The sequence below is a fragment of the Anabas testudineus genome, chromosome 1, assembly GCF_900324465.2.
Source record: "Anabas testudineus chromosome 1, fAnaTes1.2, whole genome shotgun sequence".
NCBI classification, from domain to species: domain Eukaryota; kingdom Metazoa; phylum Chordata; class Actinopteri; order Anabantiformes; family Anabantidae; genus Anabas; species Anabas testudineus.
The window spans coordinates 5,968,597-5,989,675 of record NC_046610.1 but is presented as its reverse complement, the minus strand read 5'-3'; the positions used below and the strand labels follow the sequence as shown (position 1 = coordinate 5,989,675).

Below are 21,079 nucleotides of genomic sequence, written 5' to 3'. Positions count from 1 at the left end.
ATATTTTGTGGTGCACATATGCAGTCAATTGTAATGAGCAGTCCTCTCTGAATTCTCTTTTTCTCTATAAAACTGCAGCTTATTAATTAGTTGAGTCCAATTGAGTTAAAATACTCCCCAGCTTTTTAAAAATGTATTCTAGCATGCACACAGTGCCAAAACAGTAGGTTTTGTACTTGACAGCAAGTAGTGTGATTTTATTTTATCTGAATCAGTCCCAAACTTGAGAGATAATAAGTTTACACTCTGTTTAATTTGCAGCCTATGTACTAGTATCTATGTATATAATGTAAATCTGTCAATATAATAATAGAATTGTTGATTATTATTAATTACATCTTATTCTGTCACTGTGCTGTGGCATGAGCAGAGCAAATAAAAATTAGTTCATTAAAATAGAAGTGTTTTGTCATTTTTACCTCATAGGACTTGTTTGTTTACATACAAACAGATGTGGATTATTTTAAAATGTCAATAAATGCATGCTATAAACTTCCTGATATCATCATCCAGTGTATTCAAATGAGAAAAAATATTTTGACCTTATTAAAAATAAAGAAATATGATAATTCTATGAGACATTAAAGCCTGTAAATCTGTACAAAAAAAATAAAAACATGTTAACACAGAATATAAAATCACTGCATACGATGTTTACACAGTTTTATGGTTTGTGAAATGATAGTTTATCAAAATTTGGTTTAACAAAAATCCAACTATAGTTACCTTGAGCCTACAAATATATATTTTATCTTAAGTTAGCTAGCTAATGTTTTAAATATAATTGCACTCTGACATCTTTAAGGTGACCATCGTGCTCTAATGTGGTGTATTTTATACTATATTCATATAATCCCTTATTAAAGTAAGTTGTATTTTATATCGGCAAGTTAATTCTAATGATAAACATTTAAGCTAACGTTAGCTTGTGTCGGCTGTAGCAAACGATTTATGTTACGTTATAATGATCTTAAAAGAGCCAAATATCTGTCATAATAAATACACCTTTGCAATTATTTGGCATTTTAAAACGGTTATAGACGGTCAAGTGTTTTAGGAGTGATGTAAGACTTTGTAGTCTTACAAAACCAAACTTTGAAACATTTCAATAAATGAAAATTAGTAATTTACCTGTTCGCTCCGACTGATCGATTCATCTGAGCTCCACTGCTCCAGCCTGTTTGAGGAATCGCGGGAAATTAAAACTAAATCGATTCCTGCGAGATCGAACATCAAAACAAACTTTCCACTGACAGACGAATTTAAGGTAGTGACGTTTTAAACTTTAGCATTAACCACATTAATGTCATTTCAAGAAAGTGGTGGCATCTGTATGTAGGCAGCTATATGTTTGTTTTATAACTCTTAACATTAGCGACTGTTTCGGTTACTAATTTTAGCTAATTTGCGTTACATTTATACTGTGTCGTTAGCTCTTTAGGTAACAGCTAGCATTAGCGTTAAGCTAACGTGTTTTCAAAATATACGAATAAGTCACGAATATCGGCTTTAAATGAATATAGTGTCGTGAGTCAGGGCCAAGTGAGTAGTATGGAGGATAACGAGAAAGATATCCTGCACTGTGAGGAGCAGCTGAGGTCTACACTGTACTGTGATGACAAGGAGAAGGTAAGAAGTAACGTTATTTACATGTTTACTAAAGTAAAGTTAGCAAAACCACACTGTAGAAATACAAACAGATGTTAAGTAGATAAATTCAGAAGTACGGATTATACAGATTGACCATTTCAGGATAGGGTGGATTAGTGCATTAATATGTTTTTCTCTTGTCTCTAATGTTAATTACGTTATATACAGCTGGGTGGTTTGAGTGATTTATCTCGTAAGGTCCAGTAAAGGTTATTTTAATTACTAATAATTCATCATTATTTGTTATTAACATTTATCTGAACTTAAAGTTATTACATAAATGCAGTAAAGTAAAAAGAGCAATAATTTCCTTTGTACTGTACTGATATAATATTAGAAATGCAGAAAATGGAAAGGCAAAAGGACAAGTACAACAAAACTGTAATTAGGTAAAACCATTGTTTACTTTTGTCCACACTTCATTCAGTATTGCTAAGAATCTAGCTCTATGTCTTCTCACATGTAAAAATTTTCCACACTCAGCTTCGTAAGAAGTTGGAACTACTGCAAAGAAAGTATCTCAGAACAGCCCAGAGACTACAGGTAAGACATATAGTCTTTCACTTTATTTTCGAAAACCAAATATGCACTGCCCGCCCAAAAAAAGTCACACTCTAATATTTTGTTAGACCAACTTCACATCACACATTTATCGGGACATCGTTTTGATAAGCTTCTGCATAATGTTTATTCCTGTCCAGAGTTGCATGGTAGCTAATCCATGTGTGAAAATCATGTGTCCTGAACCACTCTCTCTCAATTTGAGTCACATGAATCCTGACATTGCCATCTTGGAATATGGCTGTGCCATCACGGAAAGAAAAGTCCATTGATGGAATAATTATTAGGATTATTATTAGCATTATTAGGTAGTCAGCTGACCTCATTCTTTGGGCACATAAGGTTGCTGAACCTAGACCTTTCCAAATGCAGCAACCCCCGATCATAGCACTGCCCCCATAGGCTTGTACAGTAGACACTATGCATGGTGATGCATCACTTCAGCTGCCTCTCCTCTTACCCTGATGCGCCTGTCACTGTGGAACAGGATAAATCTGGACTCATCAGAACACATGATCTTGTTCTACTGGACAGTTCCTGACCCAGTTTTAGTAGTTTCATCAATCTCCTTAGATGTTTTCTTTGCTTGATTCATGTCAATAATTTGACCCTTCTGAAACAGCACCACAGGATGTGTCATGTCAAAACAGACATGGTTGTTGAAAAATGAGAAGCTACTCACTGCATCAGAGTAAAATAAAAGTTTCCAGCTGAAACATAATCATCCATGCAGTAATTATCCAATGGATATCTGGAACTAGATAGTGACTGTTTTTTTGGGACAGGCATTGTACAAAACTATTTGGTTCATACATATGTTCATTTGTTTATAGCATGCTGAGCGTTTGGATGCAGTGCGGAGACATGTCAGGAGCAGGATCACTCATCAGAAACAGCAGAATCAGAGAGATCAAGAGGTGACATCTAACCCCTGTGGAAACTCACCATCTTTCATACTGAACACTACCAATGGAACAGATGTACCTCAGGACCAGGGGCACACTGAAGGTGATTCAGTTTGGAAAATTCACATCATCTCTTCCAAAATAGATGAACTATGCTGTGATAATTTGGTAGGAATATATGCTGTTAAAATTACTATTTTATTTTATTTATGCCCAAAGTGTAGTATTATAAAAAAAAAGTCAGTAATTCAACCCTAAATGCAACATATATATGAATATTGTAATTATACTATAACATCTTTTATTGCTTATACACAGGTTCTGGTGACTGACTGCATGTCACAGAGGGAAGGTTATCTATAATATTTACACAGAAACATCTTGGGAGATAGAATTGAAGGGAAGTTGAAGTTGAATTAGTTTAGAAAGATTTATTGGAAATTGGAATTTGTGATGGTAACTGTGTGCATATTTGTCACTTCCACTATCGTCATTTTGGCATATGAGTTGTATCTAAACCTATCGAGCATTAAACAGAAAACATTCTATGAAATTGTCATTACCCAGAGAAGAACACAGTGTTTCACTTGTGATTACAGTACTAATTAGAATAAAATGTTTTTGTGTTGCTTTGCCAGGTCTAACTGATTCTGATCGCTCTGAAAGGAACCAGAGGATCAGGTTCCTGCTCCCGTCTGATGTTACATGTCCACAAACCCCAGATCCCAGCAATGATGTAACTAGTGGTCTCAAGCCTAGCCCTGCGATGCGCCTCAGGTCTCGGCGCAGCCGCCTGCGCTGGGAGAGAAGGACTACTGAATGTGGGAGGATGACAGAGAACAGTAAGCAAGGAAAGGAGCAGAATGAAAGGATAGAGACCACTAGCATAGAAGAAGAGAAGGTCATCATATCAGAGAATAAAGATGTTGTGAATGAAAGTGAGGAGCTATTTTCTTCCTCAGAGTCTCCCTCTCTGCTACTTACACACTGGAATACAAATACAAACACAGGAACAGGAGATATGGAGGGAAAAGAGATCCAAGGATATCAAGAACAAAGGGAAAAAGAGAGTGAGTTGAGTGTTGAAGGAAAAAAAGAATCGCTGTCAATCTCTTTGCCGCTCAAAGTGTTGGAACCCTGCTAAACATGCTGAAGCAAAGCATCAAGATTTCACACTGAATGGAAGAATAGAAGCGATGGAGGCAGTGGAGGATCGTGAGAATATTGGAAGAGAGAGCAAAATAAGGCTTTGTGAAGAGAACAATAATAAAGACACTGTACAAAATGAAGCCAAGAATATGGAAAATGAAAAAACGCAGGTTAACACCATGGAAGGAAAAGAAGACAAGATTGAAACAGAAGAGAAAGGAACAAGTGTAGGTCTCCTAGATTCCTGTACTATAGTAGAGGGACTTCTTTTCCCAGCAGAATACTACGTGCGAACCACAAGGCGTATGACATTTTCACAGAGCCAGCCTGACATGCAGGCTGTCATTCTCTCCCAGCTCAGCATTGGGCGACATCGCAGGGGCCGGGGCCGTGGTTGCAGGAGAGGTTTGAACAGGAATACTCAGAACGCTGAACGTTCAGGTGAACAGACTCAGACAGATTTCTCCTCTCTGGCATCTGTAGATCCTCCTAAATCATCACATGTGAAGGCTGCTGACGTTTCTGCTGAATTCACTAGCAACAGTCAAACCTGCAGTGGGATTTCAAATCAAATCTCTGATAGTCAAACTAATAGAAATGCTTTTGCATCACCTACAATCTGCCCTTCTCGTCCAAGGAGAGGCAGTAGAAGAAAAAGAGGTAGGGGCAGAGGAAGACCTGAGATGCCACGATCAAGTTTGGACACCAACCACTTAGACCTTGGTCAGATTTCAGATAGTCCCCAGCCCACCAGCACCCCAGTCTCTCCCTTGTTGTCTCTTGATTCAGCTGATGGACCAATGTCCAGTCTTACTTCACAAGAAGATGTTCCAGTAACTAGAGATCCCCTACCTGCATCCAACCATAGAACAGCTACCGAGCTTCCTTCAGGGATTAATGAAGCTCAGTCCAACACTGCATCCGGCCACCTGGAGAAGGTCTATCCAATCTTTCTGAAGAGCAATGTCACGAATAGGAGATGTACACAGATGAGCAGAAGTAAGTTTTAAGTGATATATTTGTGTAATTCTGCTCATAATCTGATGCATATAGGGTGGACAAAATATTGGTGACAACTTTCACTATAGTGCCAGACATCTCAGCAGCACTACATGCTACAACATGCAAAATGACAAAAAAATGTTTAAGCAAAAACTGAACATTAGAATCTCAATGCAGATAGAATATCTTGGCTGTTGGATGAGACTGTGTTCATTTTAGTAGGTGTACCACATAACTCAGGAAGTGTAATAGTAATCTTGGATTTTGAAAAGCTTTATCAAGCTGTACTGCAGCTGCACACACTATACTAGGTAGTCACTGTTGTTCTAAATCTCAATATACGTATGTTCCCTACCTCTCTGCATCGTGTCACCTTGTCTTTTTTTCACTTTGTGTCCAACAGGCTTGGCAAGTTCTCAGTCTCTCCTCTTGCCCTCTTCTCCTACTGCCCAGACTTGTCTTAATCCTTTCCAGTTTCAATCCCTTGGCTCACTGCTCAGCAACCTGATGAGCTTTGACATCCAGCAAGATTTCCATCTCCCTGATGATCAGTTTGCCTCCCTGAAGCTACACAAACTTCGCCAAGTAGCTATGGACTCGGAAGTAGAAAGTTTCACATCACCATACAACACACGTAACAGCAAACGCCTCTCTAACAGTTTCTACACCAGCAGCAGTGACCCACTGATGCCACTTCCTCTGCCACTCAGTCTCACACCCAAAATTACAAATTCACCTTGTTTCACTGAAGACAAACAAGCTACTGTGCAGTCGGCAGATCTCCAGAACTTGTCAGTAGACCACAAGCTTGCAAATCAGTCCATAGCTGAAGTTTGGTCTAACAGCCTAGACACCACAGAAACCCCTGGAGAGCAGCACACTGAACATCTCCCCAGTCACACCAGCTCAACAGAATCTGTGCCACTGGTTGAACATTTCACTGCTGACTGTGTCAGTCAATATAAGGAGCATGAAACTGTGGTTTTAAACAGTTCAATTGGCAACACAGACAACGTAAATGTCCCTGGACAGTCAGATGAACAGACAGCTTGTGTTGATGTAGTCCATCTTTTGGAAGAGCAGAGGTCAGAAAAACACCAAACAGAACACAAACCTTTTACTAAGACTTTACAAGAAACACCTGAGGAGGTGCCTTTCAACTGCGCTGCTGTAGAAACTTGTAATGACACTGGCGCTCCAGGAGACTCTGCTGTGGAGCATCTGATTGTGAACTCTCCTGCTGAAGATTTAAAGGGACCTTCTGAATGCTCAGCATGTCCTGTCAGAGACAAATCAGTGGAAACTAAAAATCTAGAGCAGCACAGTGTCCACTCTCAGCTGTTGATAAGTCCTCCTCTGCCTTCAGCACCTTGTCCATTCATAACCCCACACCTGCCTTCCTCTGCTCACCCCTCCAGCCCCACACTACCCTCCCTAGGACTAACCCCCCACCCTGCCTTCCCGCTGACTTCATCCCCCTCTGTCCCTTCTCTCACCCTGCCTCCACCTCACAGCCCATCCATACAGGCCCTCTCCCCACCTGTTCTCTCGCCCTGTCCATCCTTCACTGCCCTCCCTTCTAGTCTGCCTCTTCCTTCTCCCTCCAGTCAGAACCCATCTTCTACAGACCAGTGTCTTAGGATTGACCCTCCTGCTTGCCCGACTCTCTCAGGGATCCATTCACAGGGCTCAGGTGCGCTGGTGAACCAAGAGTTAGAAGACACTACAGAGGAACAAATGTTGAGACGCATACACACATTGAAGGTGAGAAGTTTTACAATTAGTAATTAATCCTTAGCTTCAATGTGCAGTGGCAGATTAAAGTCAAAAATATTTTAAAGTAAATATGTATCTGTAGCTATCTGTTGCATATTTCTGAGTGGATTTGTGTTTGTGTGTGTTCAGGCCCCAGCAGGAAGCTATCTTGTAGATGCATGCTGTCTGCCTGGATCTTCAGGAAGTTTGTGTGTAGCAGCAGCAGGAAAATGGGTAGTGTGTCTGTGGAGTCAGGTTTCAGCATCTGATTGGAGCTTAATACACACCTGGACCTTCGATGATGTGAGTGTTTGTTATGATGTGGACGTTTTAACCACTACTGATACTATGGAGAAATTTTTACATTTTACAAGTTGTCCCTGTTTTGAGTCCTGTCCTTGTTAGAGAACATATTAAATCCCCAAAGGGATCAATAAAGTATGTTGTTGTTTGTAGTTATTATTATTATTATTATTATTATTAAAATGTTATGCAGAGTCTGGTGGATGGGATTGTGTAATTCAACTTATAACAGTTGGTGGCAGTGGTGTGCCAAGAAGCATAGAAACATAAATGTTTACTGTTTGTTTAATAACATTTTTGTGTTTTTCTTTTTACAGCCAGTGATCAGTGTGTTTCCTGTTCCGGATGCTGCTGAGCTGATGTGTGTAACTCTGGGCCAGTTGGAAATCAGAGAAGTGAGGTGAATACAACAGTTATTCAGACTGTCTGGGTAATTGTCTGTGTAGGAATTAAGCTAAATGTTAAACCAAGGTATTTTTCAGTGGTTTATAGTTTCTCATGTGAACTGATCTACATTGTGTTAGTAATTAAGACTCTGTGTTTGTGTGTTGTCCATGTGCACAGGATGCTGTCTTGCTCCAGCCTCTCACAAGTGCTGTTATATGAAGGTGTCGTCCAGGCTGTTGTAGGTGTGTCCAAGTCCAGAGTAGTTACCTCGTCCCACTCAGCAACAGGTTCCACCCTGCAGGTGTTTAACTTGTTGGACAACAGCAGGTAACACGTCAATTGATGCATTATTTACCCTCTTTTTGCTACGTTTTTAGTGCACAGATATTGTATCTTATTGTCACATCTGTCCCTCAGCACACCAACCTCTCAGCATCTCGTGTCTCCTGGAGTTTGTATCGGGGCCCTCGCGCCAGTGGATGGACTTTCTGATGCTCTGATCGGCACGGACGAGTGCAGGTGCCTCTTCATCTGGTGAGTAACACAGGGATAGACCTGAGTCGTTGCCATGCTGATGGACACTTCACAGCAAATGTTCCTTGCTTTAACTTTAGACCCTGGTTAATTCTATAGGATTAGGAAGTAGGAAAGGTGGTGGTAGTGACAAGGCCGATTAAACTGGTGGGACTATATCAATTAAGTCAGTTAAGGGTTTTACTAAAGACATACAAGATTAGAAACTTAGTTTGTTTGTCTGTACCTGTGTTCACCTGTCCTTGTCTTTTGCCCGTGCGTGTGTCTCCTAGTGTCGGCCACTTTGATCTAATTACACTTAATCTGATCAGGCTTAATGATCAGTATCTTCTTCACCCGATCCTCGGATTAGAAGTCAAACAAGAAGTAATGTTGTTGACTTTAAATCCTAATAAAGAGAAATAACCTTTGATTTCAGTAATTTTTAAGCTTCTACGGAAAGTAAAACAGATTTGACTCATGATGACCAGTTCAATTATGTCCTAGTTAGCCAACATATCACCAGGATGTTGGAACTGACAAAACTAAATGTCTTAATCTAATACATAACACTTTTCCTAGTATAACCAGCCAAAATGTCAGCTGTGAAAAAGATCTATAATAATCAAATATGGTGCTGAGGTGCACATTTAGTACATAAATTGTATTTATGTATTTATTGTTTGTTTGTTACAGGAATTTAAAGACTGGACAGCTGCTGCAGAGAGTTGTTTTCACAGACGACTTATCACACACAGCCTGTCTCAGAGGATACTCCTACTGTGTGAGTATTTTTGCCTTTGGATGTAAAGTTACTGCCTGTTGTGATTAAAAAAAATGCCTGTGCCACTGTAACTGTCTCTCTTCTCTGATCATCTCCCTCCTGTGTGTTTTTGTGAATGTGTGTTTCTGCACAGGGAGTGTTATTTGTTCTGCTGCAGCATCAGTTGCTCAGCTCCCTGGAGGAAGCAGAATACGAGGCCAAACTAAAAGATCAAATGTTTTCAGAGGAGGAGAAGGAAGTGGAAAAGAAGAGGACTGCCTTCTTCTCCTTGGTTGCTGTTAATCCTCTGAGTGGAAAATCTGTCCTTGCTACCAAACTGTATCCACCCGAAGCTTGGTCAGGCAGGTGAGATGACAGAAGGCGAAGTGTGTGTCTGTGTAGACAGTGCATTCATGAAACGGATAATTCACTCCTCCTCCTGCTCCTGTGTTTTCTGCAGGTTGTGTGAAGCTGATGTTAACAGCTCCAGTGTGGTCGGTCTAAGTCAGAGCGGCTGCGTGTGTGTGTGGGAACTTGAACGTCAAAGAGACCCAAAGATGTTGTGGGCTCCTGAGAGTGAAGGCTGGCAGCTGGCTCGCTGGGGGGGACAGGACGTGCTGGTGACTGGCCACCACAATGGAGACGTTACTCTTCACTGTTACAACCAGAAGTCACTCTGCCACTAACAACACAGACTCTAAGATTGTTTTTATCAAACAGAAAGGTTTTTGCATGACTATGAATGTTCACAGGAAGATTTTAACTTGGTTTCAGTCTGATCTTGAATTTAATTTCTAACTAGTTCTATGGTTCTGGTTCTTAACAAACATGCTGTACCCTTCAGGCCAGTGCTGCTAAAATGTTGGATTTTATATACTGTAAAGTAAACACATCACCTTGGTAAAGGGATAGTAACACACTGGACATCTCTTAAAGCATCTCTTTGTCTGAGGATTTCTACCTGATGGTGAATTTTCACTTTTTAGACCACTGTAACTCAGTCTGAAAACCAGCTTTGTGTTTTATTACTACTGCTGTTTGTACTATTTGCTGTTGATTTGAAAGCATTTTGTAATGTTTGTCATGTTAAAAGAAAAGAAAATTTCTCCAGTTTGTTTTTATAATTTATTGTACATTAAATTTTTTGTGTATTCTGTGTTTGTAGTTGTATTTTTTATGTTTACACTGCTGTGGTCGACCAAAACCATGTTGTCAGTACTAAAATAATCAAGAAGCCTAATCTGTGTCTAATGTGAAAAAGATCAATACAGATGTTTGTTTCTGTTCAATAACTCATTGGTAAAAGTGCATCCATTGGCCACCATCTCTGAAATGTTTGTGAAACTCTACTGAGCAGTTGTATAGGAAGCAACTTGATTGTTTGTCAGGTGTATCAGGAAGCATGGGGTGAAATCTCCCTCAACAAATTACAATACCCAAAGTCTGTGAGACTGTATGTAGAGGATTCTTTGATCAAATCTGATTTAGAATGACAATTAGTACTTGAATTACATTACATTTAGTCATTTGGCACAAGGTACAAGGCAGAGACAAGGTAAGTGTAAGAGGGTCTTTTCTAAGGACCACTGCTGGAGGTAGGCCACAGCCAGGATTCGGACCCTGGTCTCCCACATGGAGGGCCAACTTTGATAATTACTACTGTTTATTAACTGTGTTAATTCTAACAAACTGACCGAACCTGGAAATAAATCCTGAGGCTAATTTAAAGAAGTCAGCGTCAATCATTAGAAACACTCTCCACATATCAACCTGTGTGCGATTGTGACTGGTTGGTCAAGAACAGGTTCACAGATCATGAATGAGCTTTCAAACTCTAAAACCGTTTTCTTGTTTTGTCTTGTTCAAGAATCTTTATTTAACATGCTTTTTGGCCGTACTAGAATGAAGTGTAATTGCACATCCAGCACTGTAGATGGCAGTGGCGCTCTCATTGTCAGAGTGTGCGCAGAGAGTATTAGCTCTATGGTGTTGTTGCACCGAGCATGCGCACAGACTGCGGAGAGCGGGAGGTTTGAAGTGTTGTGAACAAACCCTCAAGAGACACCATGAAAAATATATTTAACAGGGATGAAAGAAAGAGAGAAAGAGAGAGAGAGAAAGAGATAATGAGAGAAATGAAGTGACCTAAAAGCTAAGTCGAGGAAATGTGACGAAGCTTATGTATAGACTTATAAAAAGACTAACACTACAGGAAGAATAAACATTAACATGGTCCATTTCTCTACATACAACAGATAAAACAGACACCAGAGAAGCTTTTTCCACATCCAGCCCCGACATTTGGCCACAGGTTGAAAACACTACAGAGACATGAACAAATGCAAACTAAAGCAGCCTGAGCAGAGAGGATGATGAATCGGGGCTCATTACCTTGTCTGTGCCCATGGGCCCAGTTCCTCAGAATCTATCCCTGGATGAACTAAATGATACAAAAGACAAACGTGTGAGTGTCCTGTGTGCAGACTTGTGCTTGGTCCCAGTGAACAGTGCTGAGTAATTCATCAGAAGGTTGAACCCTGACTGCAGTTCATTCCTGATGCTTGATGGAGAAAAACATCTGGACTCATTTTGGAGGAAACACAATAAAAACTGGAGAGTGACTCAAAGTTCAACAAACATTTATTAGTTAGAGCAAAAGACACAAACACTATAATCACATCAGATATAGACAGTATGGAATAGATATTTATCATGAGGACAAACCCACATGGTTCAACAAACAACTGGAGCTGAAACTGGAACTGAAGTACTGGAAGAGAATAATGGATCTCTACCGACATCACCAACAATGATTGATAGGAAATTAGTAACTGATCAAACACATTCAGTCCAACAGTTTTCATTAAAGCTTTATCTTTGAACATCTGGAAGCTTTTAACAAATTCATCTTGGCTCATTGTAGCTCAGTGATTTTTCTGATATCAAAGTTTTTCACACTTCTCTGGGGTTCAGAAAAAGAGAAAACATCCTGATAGTTACTGGAAAATAATTTCATAACAAGTCCTCAACAATTAGTTCCTCTAATAGTCATAGTTTCCATCATCTTTAGACCAGAAGAGGAAGAGATTTACAAAGGAATCATTTAAAACTGGTTCATAAAGAAACTAATTTAATCCATAAATCTGAGTGTGTGAGTGAAATAAACCAAATTATGAGACACTGTCAGTACTACAGTGAACACAGAGACACAAAGCCACCAGTACGGTTAGACCAGACAGAAAACCCAGCATAAAGAGATTCAGTGAATGTGGTTCTGAAGGTGTGAAGGTGGATCAGTTTATCAGAGGAGACTTTGTAGAAGGACAGAGTGCCAGCAGGATAATCAACAAACACTGCTGCTCTGTGAGAGTGAGCAGAGTAGGACACGGGGCAGATAAGAATTTGTCTGTCCTTGTGTCTGACAGAGTAACCCTTATTACTCTCGCAGATCAGACCCCAGGAATGATCGTTTCCTCCAAACCAACAGTCTTTGTCCCATTTGCCTGCTTTCCTGTTGATTCTTCTATAACACACAGCTATATCAACCGCTATATTCCACTCAACCTCCCAGTAAGAGCGACCAGTCAGAACATTACTACACAGTAGGTAATGTGAATGATCAAATCTGTCTGGATGATCAGGATATAACTGACCCTCCTTCACCAAAATCACCTTCTTGTTGTTGTCAGACAGTCGTAGGTTTTTGTTCACTGTGTTTGTGTCGATTGTGAGTTGACAGAAATCTGATGGAGAGAACAAGACACAATCCAGCTGCAGTTATTAATCTATCATCAGTTTGATGAGACTTTGTGACATCAGTGATTTGAATGAGTGATGTGACAGTTTGAAGATGGTTGAATGTTGCTGCTTTGTTTTCATTAATCTAATTAAAAACACACTTACACTTCCTCGGACCTGGTCTCAACCATCGGTCTCCACAAGGCTCCAACCTGAAAGGAGGAGAGGGGTCAGAGCAGCACATTCTCTTTCAGTATGTAAACATGGATATTACACGGCTCTCATACACACTGTTTACTGATTCTGTAGAGATGGACATTCAGCAAACAGAAAAATTGTAGTCCTCATCTCTGAACTCAACAGAGCAGGGAGGGGTTAATTCTGTATTTCATGCAAGTTTTGGTGTCAGACACCTGCTTTCAGGCTCACTCTGCCATCATCTCTAATTTTAAGATTAGACTCAAAACTTTCCTTTAAACAGTACATTTACAGACAGTTATATCTCATGTTCTCATCTTACATTTAGTCAATTGGGATTTGAACCCCACTCTCTGCATGGTCTTACCACTACACTATCTAACTGCTGTGCATTACTGGTTGATTTATATTATAATTGATTAAATGATTATTAACATTATTATTAACACCGTCTTTGGCTGCAGCACAACTCTCCATACCTGAGAGTGTCCAGACTCCACTGTGGATCCTCTCGTCCAGCACCCAGCAGCTTTACTCCTGAGTCTCCTGGATGGTTGCAGCTCAGGTCCAGCTCTCTCAGATGGGAGGGGTTGGAGCTCAGAGCTGAGGCCAGAGAAGCACAGCCTTCCTCTGTGATCAGACAGCCTGACAGTCTGCAGACACACAAAAGAGCACAGCAGATTAAGTGATGATGTTTTTTGTACACACCAACATCACATACTCATATTTGTATTTGAAACTAATTTGGTTAAATAGTGGGGGAAAAAAAGGAACCATTTATTTTCTGTTTTGCATCAATTGTTGATGAAATGTGATCTGATCTTCACAAAAGTCAAAAATAATCTAACTAATCAAAGTTAATAAAAAATCAAGAGTCCTGATCTTTCATGTCTTTATTGAACACAACCATTAAACATACAGAGCGATGGTGGAAAAAGTCAGTGAAACACTGTCTGTTACAAACAGACGGGGACCAAACAGGTAAGAACAAAATGATATTTTATTAACAAAAGCGGCAGGGACACAGGGAACTAACAAACACCAACAAAGTAGCAACTTAAAGAGACCCGAAAACACGGTGGATATGTACAGAGTGACAAATAAAAAGTGCTGCAGTGACAAACAGACGGACCAACAGTACAAAGTATCAACTCAAAACGCTGCATAAACGCAGACAAGAAAAAACACAGACCGAAACAAACAAACCGACCAGAGTTGTGGAGCAATACGGCACAAACAAAGTCCATGAATAAAGCAGAGTAGTGTGAACAAACCAGAGGCCTGAGAGGGTGCTTATAAAACAACAGGGACTAACAGTAATTAGTCCTGTGAGTGGAGAGTGGAGGCAGAGGAAGTCCATATATAGTGTGGCAGGAGAGTGAGACACAAAACAAAACAAAACCCACAGACGAGCAAAGGGAGGAATTGTAACACTGTGTGATGAAATAAAGAATGATGATGTGGTTTAGAGCTATATTAGACATGAAAGATCATGAATGTTTTATTGCATTTAGTTAAAAACATTATATATATAATTTGTGGTTGTGATTTTGTGACGTTGAGGAAGATCATGTCATGTTTGACTAATTTATGCACAAAATCAGAAAATTGTAAACAGTGACATAACTTTTTTTTGCCACTCTACCTTTAACTACAACTTTAACAAGAAAAGGGAAAATCCTCATGGAGAGAACGTCGTCTAGAAAAATGTTAAGAAAAAAGTTAATGAATCCTAACCTGAGTGTTTCCACTTTACAGTTTGGACTCTTCAGTCCAGCAGACAGAAGCTTCACTCCTGAATCCTGCAGGTCGTTGTTACTCAGGTCCAGTTCTCTCAGACTAGAGGACTGGGAGCTGAGAACTGAGGACAGAGCTTCACAGCTTCTCTCTGAAAGGCTACAACCACAAAGTCTGAAAAACAGTGATGTATAGGATGACAACATTTGTATTAAACTGTAATCACCATCAATGTTTACTGTGATCAGAATAAAATACAGTAAAATCAGTCTGGAAAATGTAAATATTTTATACATTGTAAAAATACGTTATTGATGGGAAACTTCAGATTTTAATCTGCTTGGGTCTCACTCATGTCAGCAGTTTTGGACCTTTTAAATATCTCCAGTTATTTAAAACAGAAACTTGACCTGACCTGAGAGTTTCCACTTTACAGTTTGGACTCTTCAGTCCATCAGACAGAAGCTTCACTCCTGAATCCTGCAGGTTGTTGTTACTCAGGTCCAGTTCTCTCAGACTAGAGGACTGGAAGCTGAGAACTGAGGACAGAGCTTCACAGCTTCTCTCTGACAGGTTACAGCCCCTCAGTCTGAAAAACAGTGATGTATAAGATGACAACATTTGTGTTAAGAAATAAAGAAATACGTTGTAATACAAGAAAACAAGTAAGAAGTTCTGTTCTATTGTTGAAATACAGTAGTTGTGGATTTAATAAATAAATTCCACTCTCTTTACACTTACACAACTTTCTTTGAGACTTTGACGACTCCCAGCACAAACAGAAGATCCTCCTCTGAAAAGTCTGAAAAGTATTTAAATGGATCAAACACGTCCAGGTCTTTTCCTGATGACATCAACATGAAGAGCAGAGCTGACCACTGAGCAGGAGAGAGTTTATATGTAGAGAGACTTCCTGAGTCCAGGTACTGTTGGATCTCCTCCACTAGAGAACGATCATTCAGTTCATCCAGACAGTGGAACAGGTTGATGCTTTTCTCTGCTGAGGGAGTCTCTTTGATCTGCTTCTTGATGTACTCAGTTGTTTCCTGGTTGATCTCTGAGTTATTTCCTGTCTGTGTCTGCAGACCTCGTAGGAGAGTCTGATTGGTCTGCAGTGAAAGACCGAGAAGAAAGCGGAGAAACAAGTCCAGGTGTCCATTTGGACTCTGTAAGGCCTTGTCCACAGCACTCTGGTAGAAATGTGTTGGTTTAGGTTTAGATTGTTGTTCTGACAACAGATTGACTCCAGAGTTGATGAAGGTCAGATGGACATGAAGAGCAGCCAGAAACTCCTGAACACTCAGATGGATGAAGCAGAACACCTTGTCCTGGTACAGTCCTCTCTCCTCTTTAAAGATCTGTGTGAACACTCCTGAGTACACTGAGGCTACTCTGATATCGATGCCACACTCTGTCAGGTCTGATTCATAGAAGATCAGGTTTCCTTTCTGTAGCTGCTCGAAAGCCAGTTTTCCCAGAGACTCAATCATCTTCCTGCTCTCTGGACTCCAGTGTGGATCTGTCCCAACTGCTCCATCATACTTGATGTTCTTCAGTTTGGACTGAACCACCAGGAAGTGGATGTGCATCTCAGTCAGGGTCTTGGGCAGCTCTCCTCCCTCTCTGGTTTTCAACACATCCTCCAGAACTGTAGCAGTGATCCAGCAGAAGACTGGGATGTGACACATGATGTGGAGGCTTCGTGACGTCTTGATGTGGGAGATGATTCTTCTGGCCTGCTCCTCATCTCTGAATCTCTTCCTGAAGTACTCCTCCTTCTGTTGGTCAATGAACCCTCTGACCTCTGTCACCATGTCAACACACTTAGAAGGAATCTGATTGGCTGCTGCAGGTCGTGTGGTTATCCAGAGGCGAGTAGAGGGAAGCAGGTTCCCCCTGATCAGGTTTGTCAGCAGCACATCCACTGAGGTGGACTCTGTCACATCAGTCAGGATCTGATTGTTGTAGAAGTCCAGAGGAAGTCGACACTCATCCAGACCGTCCAAGATGAACACAACCTGGAACTCTTCAAACCTGCAGATTCTTGCTTCTTTGGTTTCAGTAAAGAAGTGATGAACAAGTTCCACCAAGCTGAACTTTTTCTCTTTCAGCACATTCAGCTCTCTGAAAGTCAATGGAAATATGAACTGTATGTCCTGGTTGGCTTTGTCTTCAGCCCAGTCCAGAGTGAACTTCTGTGTTAAGACTGTTTTCCCAATACCAGCCACTCCCTTTGTCATCACTGTTCGGATTGGTTCCTCTCTTCCAGGTGAGCCTTTAAAGATGTCTTCATGTTTTATTATTGTTTCTGGTCTGTGTGGTTTCCTGGAGGCTGTTTCAATCTGTGTGAACTCATGTTCATCATTGACCTCTCCAGTCCCTCCCTCTATGATGTAGAGCTCTGTGTAGATCTGGTTCAGAAGGGTTGGGTTTCCTGCTTTAGCAATCCCCTCAAACACACACTGGAACTTCTTCCTCAGATTAGATTTAAGTTCACGCTGACAAACTGCAGCAAACGTTCCTGAATGAAACCACAAAAACATGATCAATATAATTTCTAATGAAAACACAGTTTGATAATTTCATGACCATAAATAATTCACATTTCAACATATTAACATTTCAGATCTTCAGCTCTCAGTAAATGTCTCATTTGTCCATGATGTTAAATGTTTAGAGAAATCCTCTTACTGCTCTGCAGACACTCAGCCAGCTCCTCCTGCTTCATTCTCCTCAGGAAGTTCAGTGTGATTTTCAGAAATGCCTCTCTGCTGCTCCACCACTGCTCTTCATCCTCACCATCCAACACCTCCTCATCCTCCCTCTGACTCTCTAAGTATTGTAGGTAATCTTGACTCAGAACCTTCTGCATCTTCTTTAGCTCGTTCTTCACAAAAGTGACAATGTTCTCCTTCAGCAGCTGGAACAAAAAACTACATTAATGACACAAACAAACTCCAATTATGGAGCCAAACATCAGATTTATGTTGGACAGACTGACGATCCACTGGTCTAAAAAGTGCAGCATGGAGATTATTGAGAACAACAGATGGAAAAGTAGTAGTTGGACATGTACAGACCAGAAATATGGAGTCCAGCTGTGTTGGATGCTGCTGGGCAGACTGACCACTGGGAACATCTGAGCTCTCCAGGTCCACTCTGTGGAGTAATCATCAAGAACGAGCTCAGAGTATGTCTGTCCACACAGAGACACACACAAGGTAAAGGTCCATGAAGACAGATTTGATATGAACAGTGAATCAGAGACTCCCTGTAGTGGTGAAGCTTTACTGTCACCAGTCACTTTGGTTTAGTCTCAGCAGCTCTGAACAACAGATATCTCTGCCTCCCTCACTGAACAATGCTCAAGTGTTGGAACAAGACATCTAGAGACAGAGTCTGCTTGGATCAGACTGGTTGTACTGGGCAGCCGCACCCAGTCTGAATATGTTGAACTGTGTGAGTATGAGGCAGAGTGCTGCTGCTCACACAATTCACGTGATCAACTTCATTCATTCATTAGTTGATGGATCCTAAATGAATCTTCAAACGTCAGCTCTGGTACTGACACTGACTTCAACAACATTAGAACTAAAGTTTCAACAGGAAGTGAAGATTATTTAAGAATAGTGAAAAAAGCTTCTCCTTCAAACAGTTCAAACAGAAATCAGAAATCGAAAGAACACAACAATTTATTATCAGAGAAAGTTTACATCATATTGTTGAGACTGATTTTACACTCACAACAACTTACTCTGTGTCTGATGAAGGTTGCTGTTTAAAATCAATATAATGATCCTTTGACCAGTCGCTCTTGAAGGACACACAGCTGGGTTCAGGTCCTGGTCCAGGAGATTCTGGTCTTTGATGAGACCTGATAGAAAAACTACTTTGGTGACTTTCACATATTCAGTCAAAGTTTCCTTCATAAAAGACAAATAGAATCAGAAGAATAGTAAAAATGTCCTGATTAAATATTAAATTCTAGATGAGACTTGGAGACAGAATCAGTCCGATGGTCTCAGTCATCTCACCTCTGAGCTTTGGTCTGACTCTCATGGTCCTCATACCGAGGTGTTTTACAGGGAGGGACTCCCTCCTCTCTGTCCTCACACTGATCCATGATGCTGAATCCACCTCAGCTCACACACACTTTCTACCTTCATGTGAAGAGGAAACACAAATCATTGATGTGCAGTGAAAACTGAAATCCTCCATCATTTCTCCTGAACAAAGATCAGCTGCTCCTCCACTGATTGGCTCTTCTTGACTCTTTCATATCAGAGTTAAATGCAGTCAGACAGCAGGTTTTATTATATCAAGAGTTAAATTTGTGAAGAGGTGTGTAAGGACCAATTCTCTTTTTTATATGAATTTATGAATACTGATATTCCTGTTCTGACCTTAAAATACAAGTACACAGACTGTACTTAAGCAAGAGTGCAAGTACAAGTACATGCTGAAAAAGTACTTTAGTAGAAGTACCACCTATTTCTCTTCCCATGTTAACTCACCATCAACAAAATACACAAAGAAGTAAAAATACTGCACAAATATTTTAATGTGTATTACCGTGTAAACATCACTTTTGTTGCAGCAGGTAAAATTTAAGTTTACTTCATGTACTGACAGGTGGTGAATGTGTACTAATACATCACAGCAATCTTTAAAGTAGCTGTGAAATAAATTTAGTAAATTAAATAGTACAATATTTTTTCCTCTGTAGTGGAGTAAAAGTAACTTCAAGTAAAGTACAAGTATCTCATCACATTGAGTGGATGCAATGTAACATGATACTATTATTTTGGTAAATGATGTACTTTAATGTACTTTAATGTACTTTAATGTACTAATTACTTGAGTTGTTTAATCTGTAATAATTCTCCCTCAGGTCCAACTACAGACCTCAGTCCTGGTCCCAGTGGACATGAAACACTGAACATCTGGGACCGAGTCTCCTCTGATTTCTCCTCACAGACTTGAGTCCTCAGACCGGATCACTGTCTTTATTTATTTATTATTATATTAAACATCAACATTATTTTAACCCCCATCAGTCGGAGCTGTTCTCCAGCGGCTGTCCGGCCGAGCTCAGACCGCATTTAGTGGCTCAGACAGCGGGAGAGCAGCGGCTCATCTCCGCCTCCTCCACAGGCTGATGGAGGCAGGAAAAGCTGCCTTCAGTCCTCAGTAAGTGGAGCTCCACAGTAACAACGACTCTGTGTTCAACTAGAGACCATCCACTAACTCTATGTCCATTAAAGACGTTTGAAATGGACAAATTTTACTGTCACGACAATAGAAACCGAAACTAAAGGTCTGTTGGGATGAAGTGCGTCTGAAAACCAGAGGAGAGCAGAGGCTGAGATAAAGACGGACACTGACCAACTTTTCTAGCAGCATTAAAGCTGCTGTTTGTGCTGGAAGTTGTAGATACTCACCTCTAATGATGAACAGAGAAGATTCAGAGTTTCTAGTTGTGATGGACGAAGTTTCGGAGAGAGTGTCTCCAAATTCAGGAGTTTCTTCCTGGATCAGTTCAGGAAGTGACAAATCTACGACAGGACGAGTTTAAAACTGAATATCAATTATCACATTTAAGATATCTAAAATGGCATTTTAAATAATTAAAACTATAATGCCAATAGGCAAAATATTAAATTAAAGAAATCTGTAAGTACATTTTGACTTGTTAGAATGACTCACTGAAAACTAGTTTAAGATATTTACAGTTCAGTTTTGCCTAAAGTGAATTTTGACTAGTCAAAATTCAAATTACAGTTATCTTTAATTGGGCACATTTTAGATAGATAAAAGATATCTTAATTACCTTTTTTGATATTTCAAACTAAGATATTACTAGTCGCAATTCTGTAGATATATTAAATTCTGACTAGTGACGATTGAGTTGCAGATATCTTCAATTAAAGTTTTGACTAATCAGAAAAAAATAATTTTTGACAAAATGTGTCTGACTGTGTCTGCAGTACATCAAATATTTTCTTCAGAGATATCATGAATTTAATAAATATCTAAATGTACTTTATTTGTTAAGCTGGACTGGAAAGTTGACTCTGTGAATCTAACAGCACACATGTGGACCTCGATTTTAATATAGAGGCACATCTTGCTGTCACCTGCCGTTATATAAATGATGACACTAAGCTGTCCACTGCTGTGTTGGGGCTCCTGAGGTCAAACAACTCTTTGGAGCGCTGGAATCAGTACGTGTATTGGCAAAAGTAACCCTGTTGAACCCCAGGTACAAGGTCTTGGACAGTACCTCCAATTCTGACTCCCAGACTGTGTCCCGAGTCCAGGAGCTTAATACACACCTGGACCTTCGATGATGTGAGTGTTTGTTTTCATGTGGACGTTTTAACCACTACTGATATTATGGAGAAAGTTTTACGTTTTG

At 40.1% G+C, this 21,079-nt stretch overlaps 2 protein-coding genes across 2 annotated transcripts; one reads left to right on the top strand and one right to left on the bottom strand.

Annotated features, from left to right (window-relative positions):
* The first annotated feature begins 1,241 nt into the window (after positions 1 to 1,241).
* On the top strand, positions 1,242 to 10,090 carry palb2 (partner and localizer of BRCA2). Its single transcript, XM_026359129.1, is given in 13 exon segments — positions 1,242 to 1,629; positions 2,134 to 2,193; positions 3,045 to 3,219; positions 3,755 to 4,331; positions 4,363 to 5,264; positions 5,671 to 7,031; positions 7,173 to 7,325; positions 7,643 to 7,725; positions 7,890 to 8,039; positions 8,130 to 8,246; positions 8,922 to 9,009; positions 9,143 to 9,354; positions 9,449 to 10,090. Coding segments are annotated over 13 exon segments (4,182 nt in total). The 5' UTR covers positions 1,242 to 1,551; the 3' UTR covers positions 9,675 to 10,090.
* A 1,520-nt stretch (positions 10,091 to 11,610) lies between these two features.
* On the bottom strand, positions 11,611 to 20,186 carry LOC113161463 (protein NLRC3-like). Its single transcript, XM_033325991.1, has 11 exons — positions 20,103 to 20,186; positions 18,696 to 18,821; positions 18,416 to 18,535; positions 17,742 to 17,820; positions 17,353 to 17,581; positions 15,403 to 17,182; positions 15,077 to 15,250; positions 14,662 to 14,835; positions 13,404 to 13,577; positions 12,892 to 12,938; positions 11,611 to 12,731 (listed from the first exon to the last, which is right to left on the bottom strand). Exons 2-11 carry the CDS (start codon positions 18,782 to 18,784, stop codon positions 12,178 to 12,180), a joined length of 3,420 nt encoding a protein of 1,139 aa, XP_033181882.1. The 5' UTR covers positions 18,785 to 18,821; positions 20,103 to 20,186; the 3' UTR covers positions 11,611 to 12,177.
* Between the last annotated feature and the right edge of the window lie 893 nt (positions 20,187 to 21,079).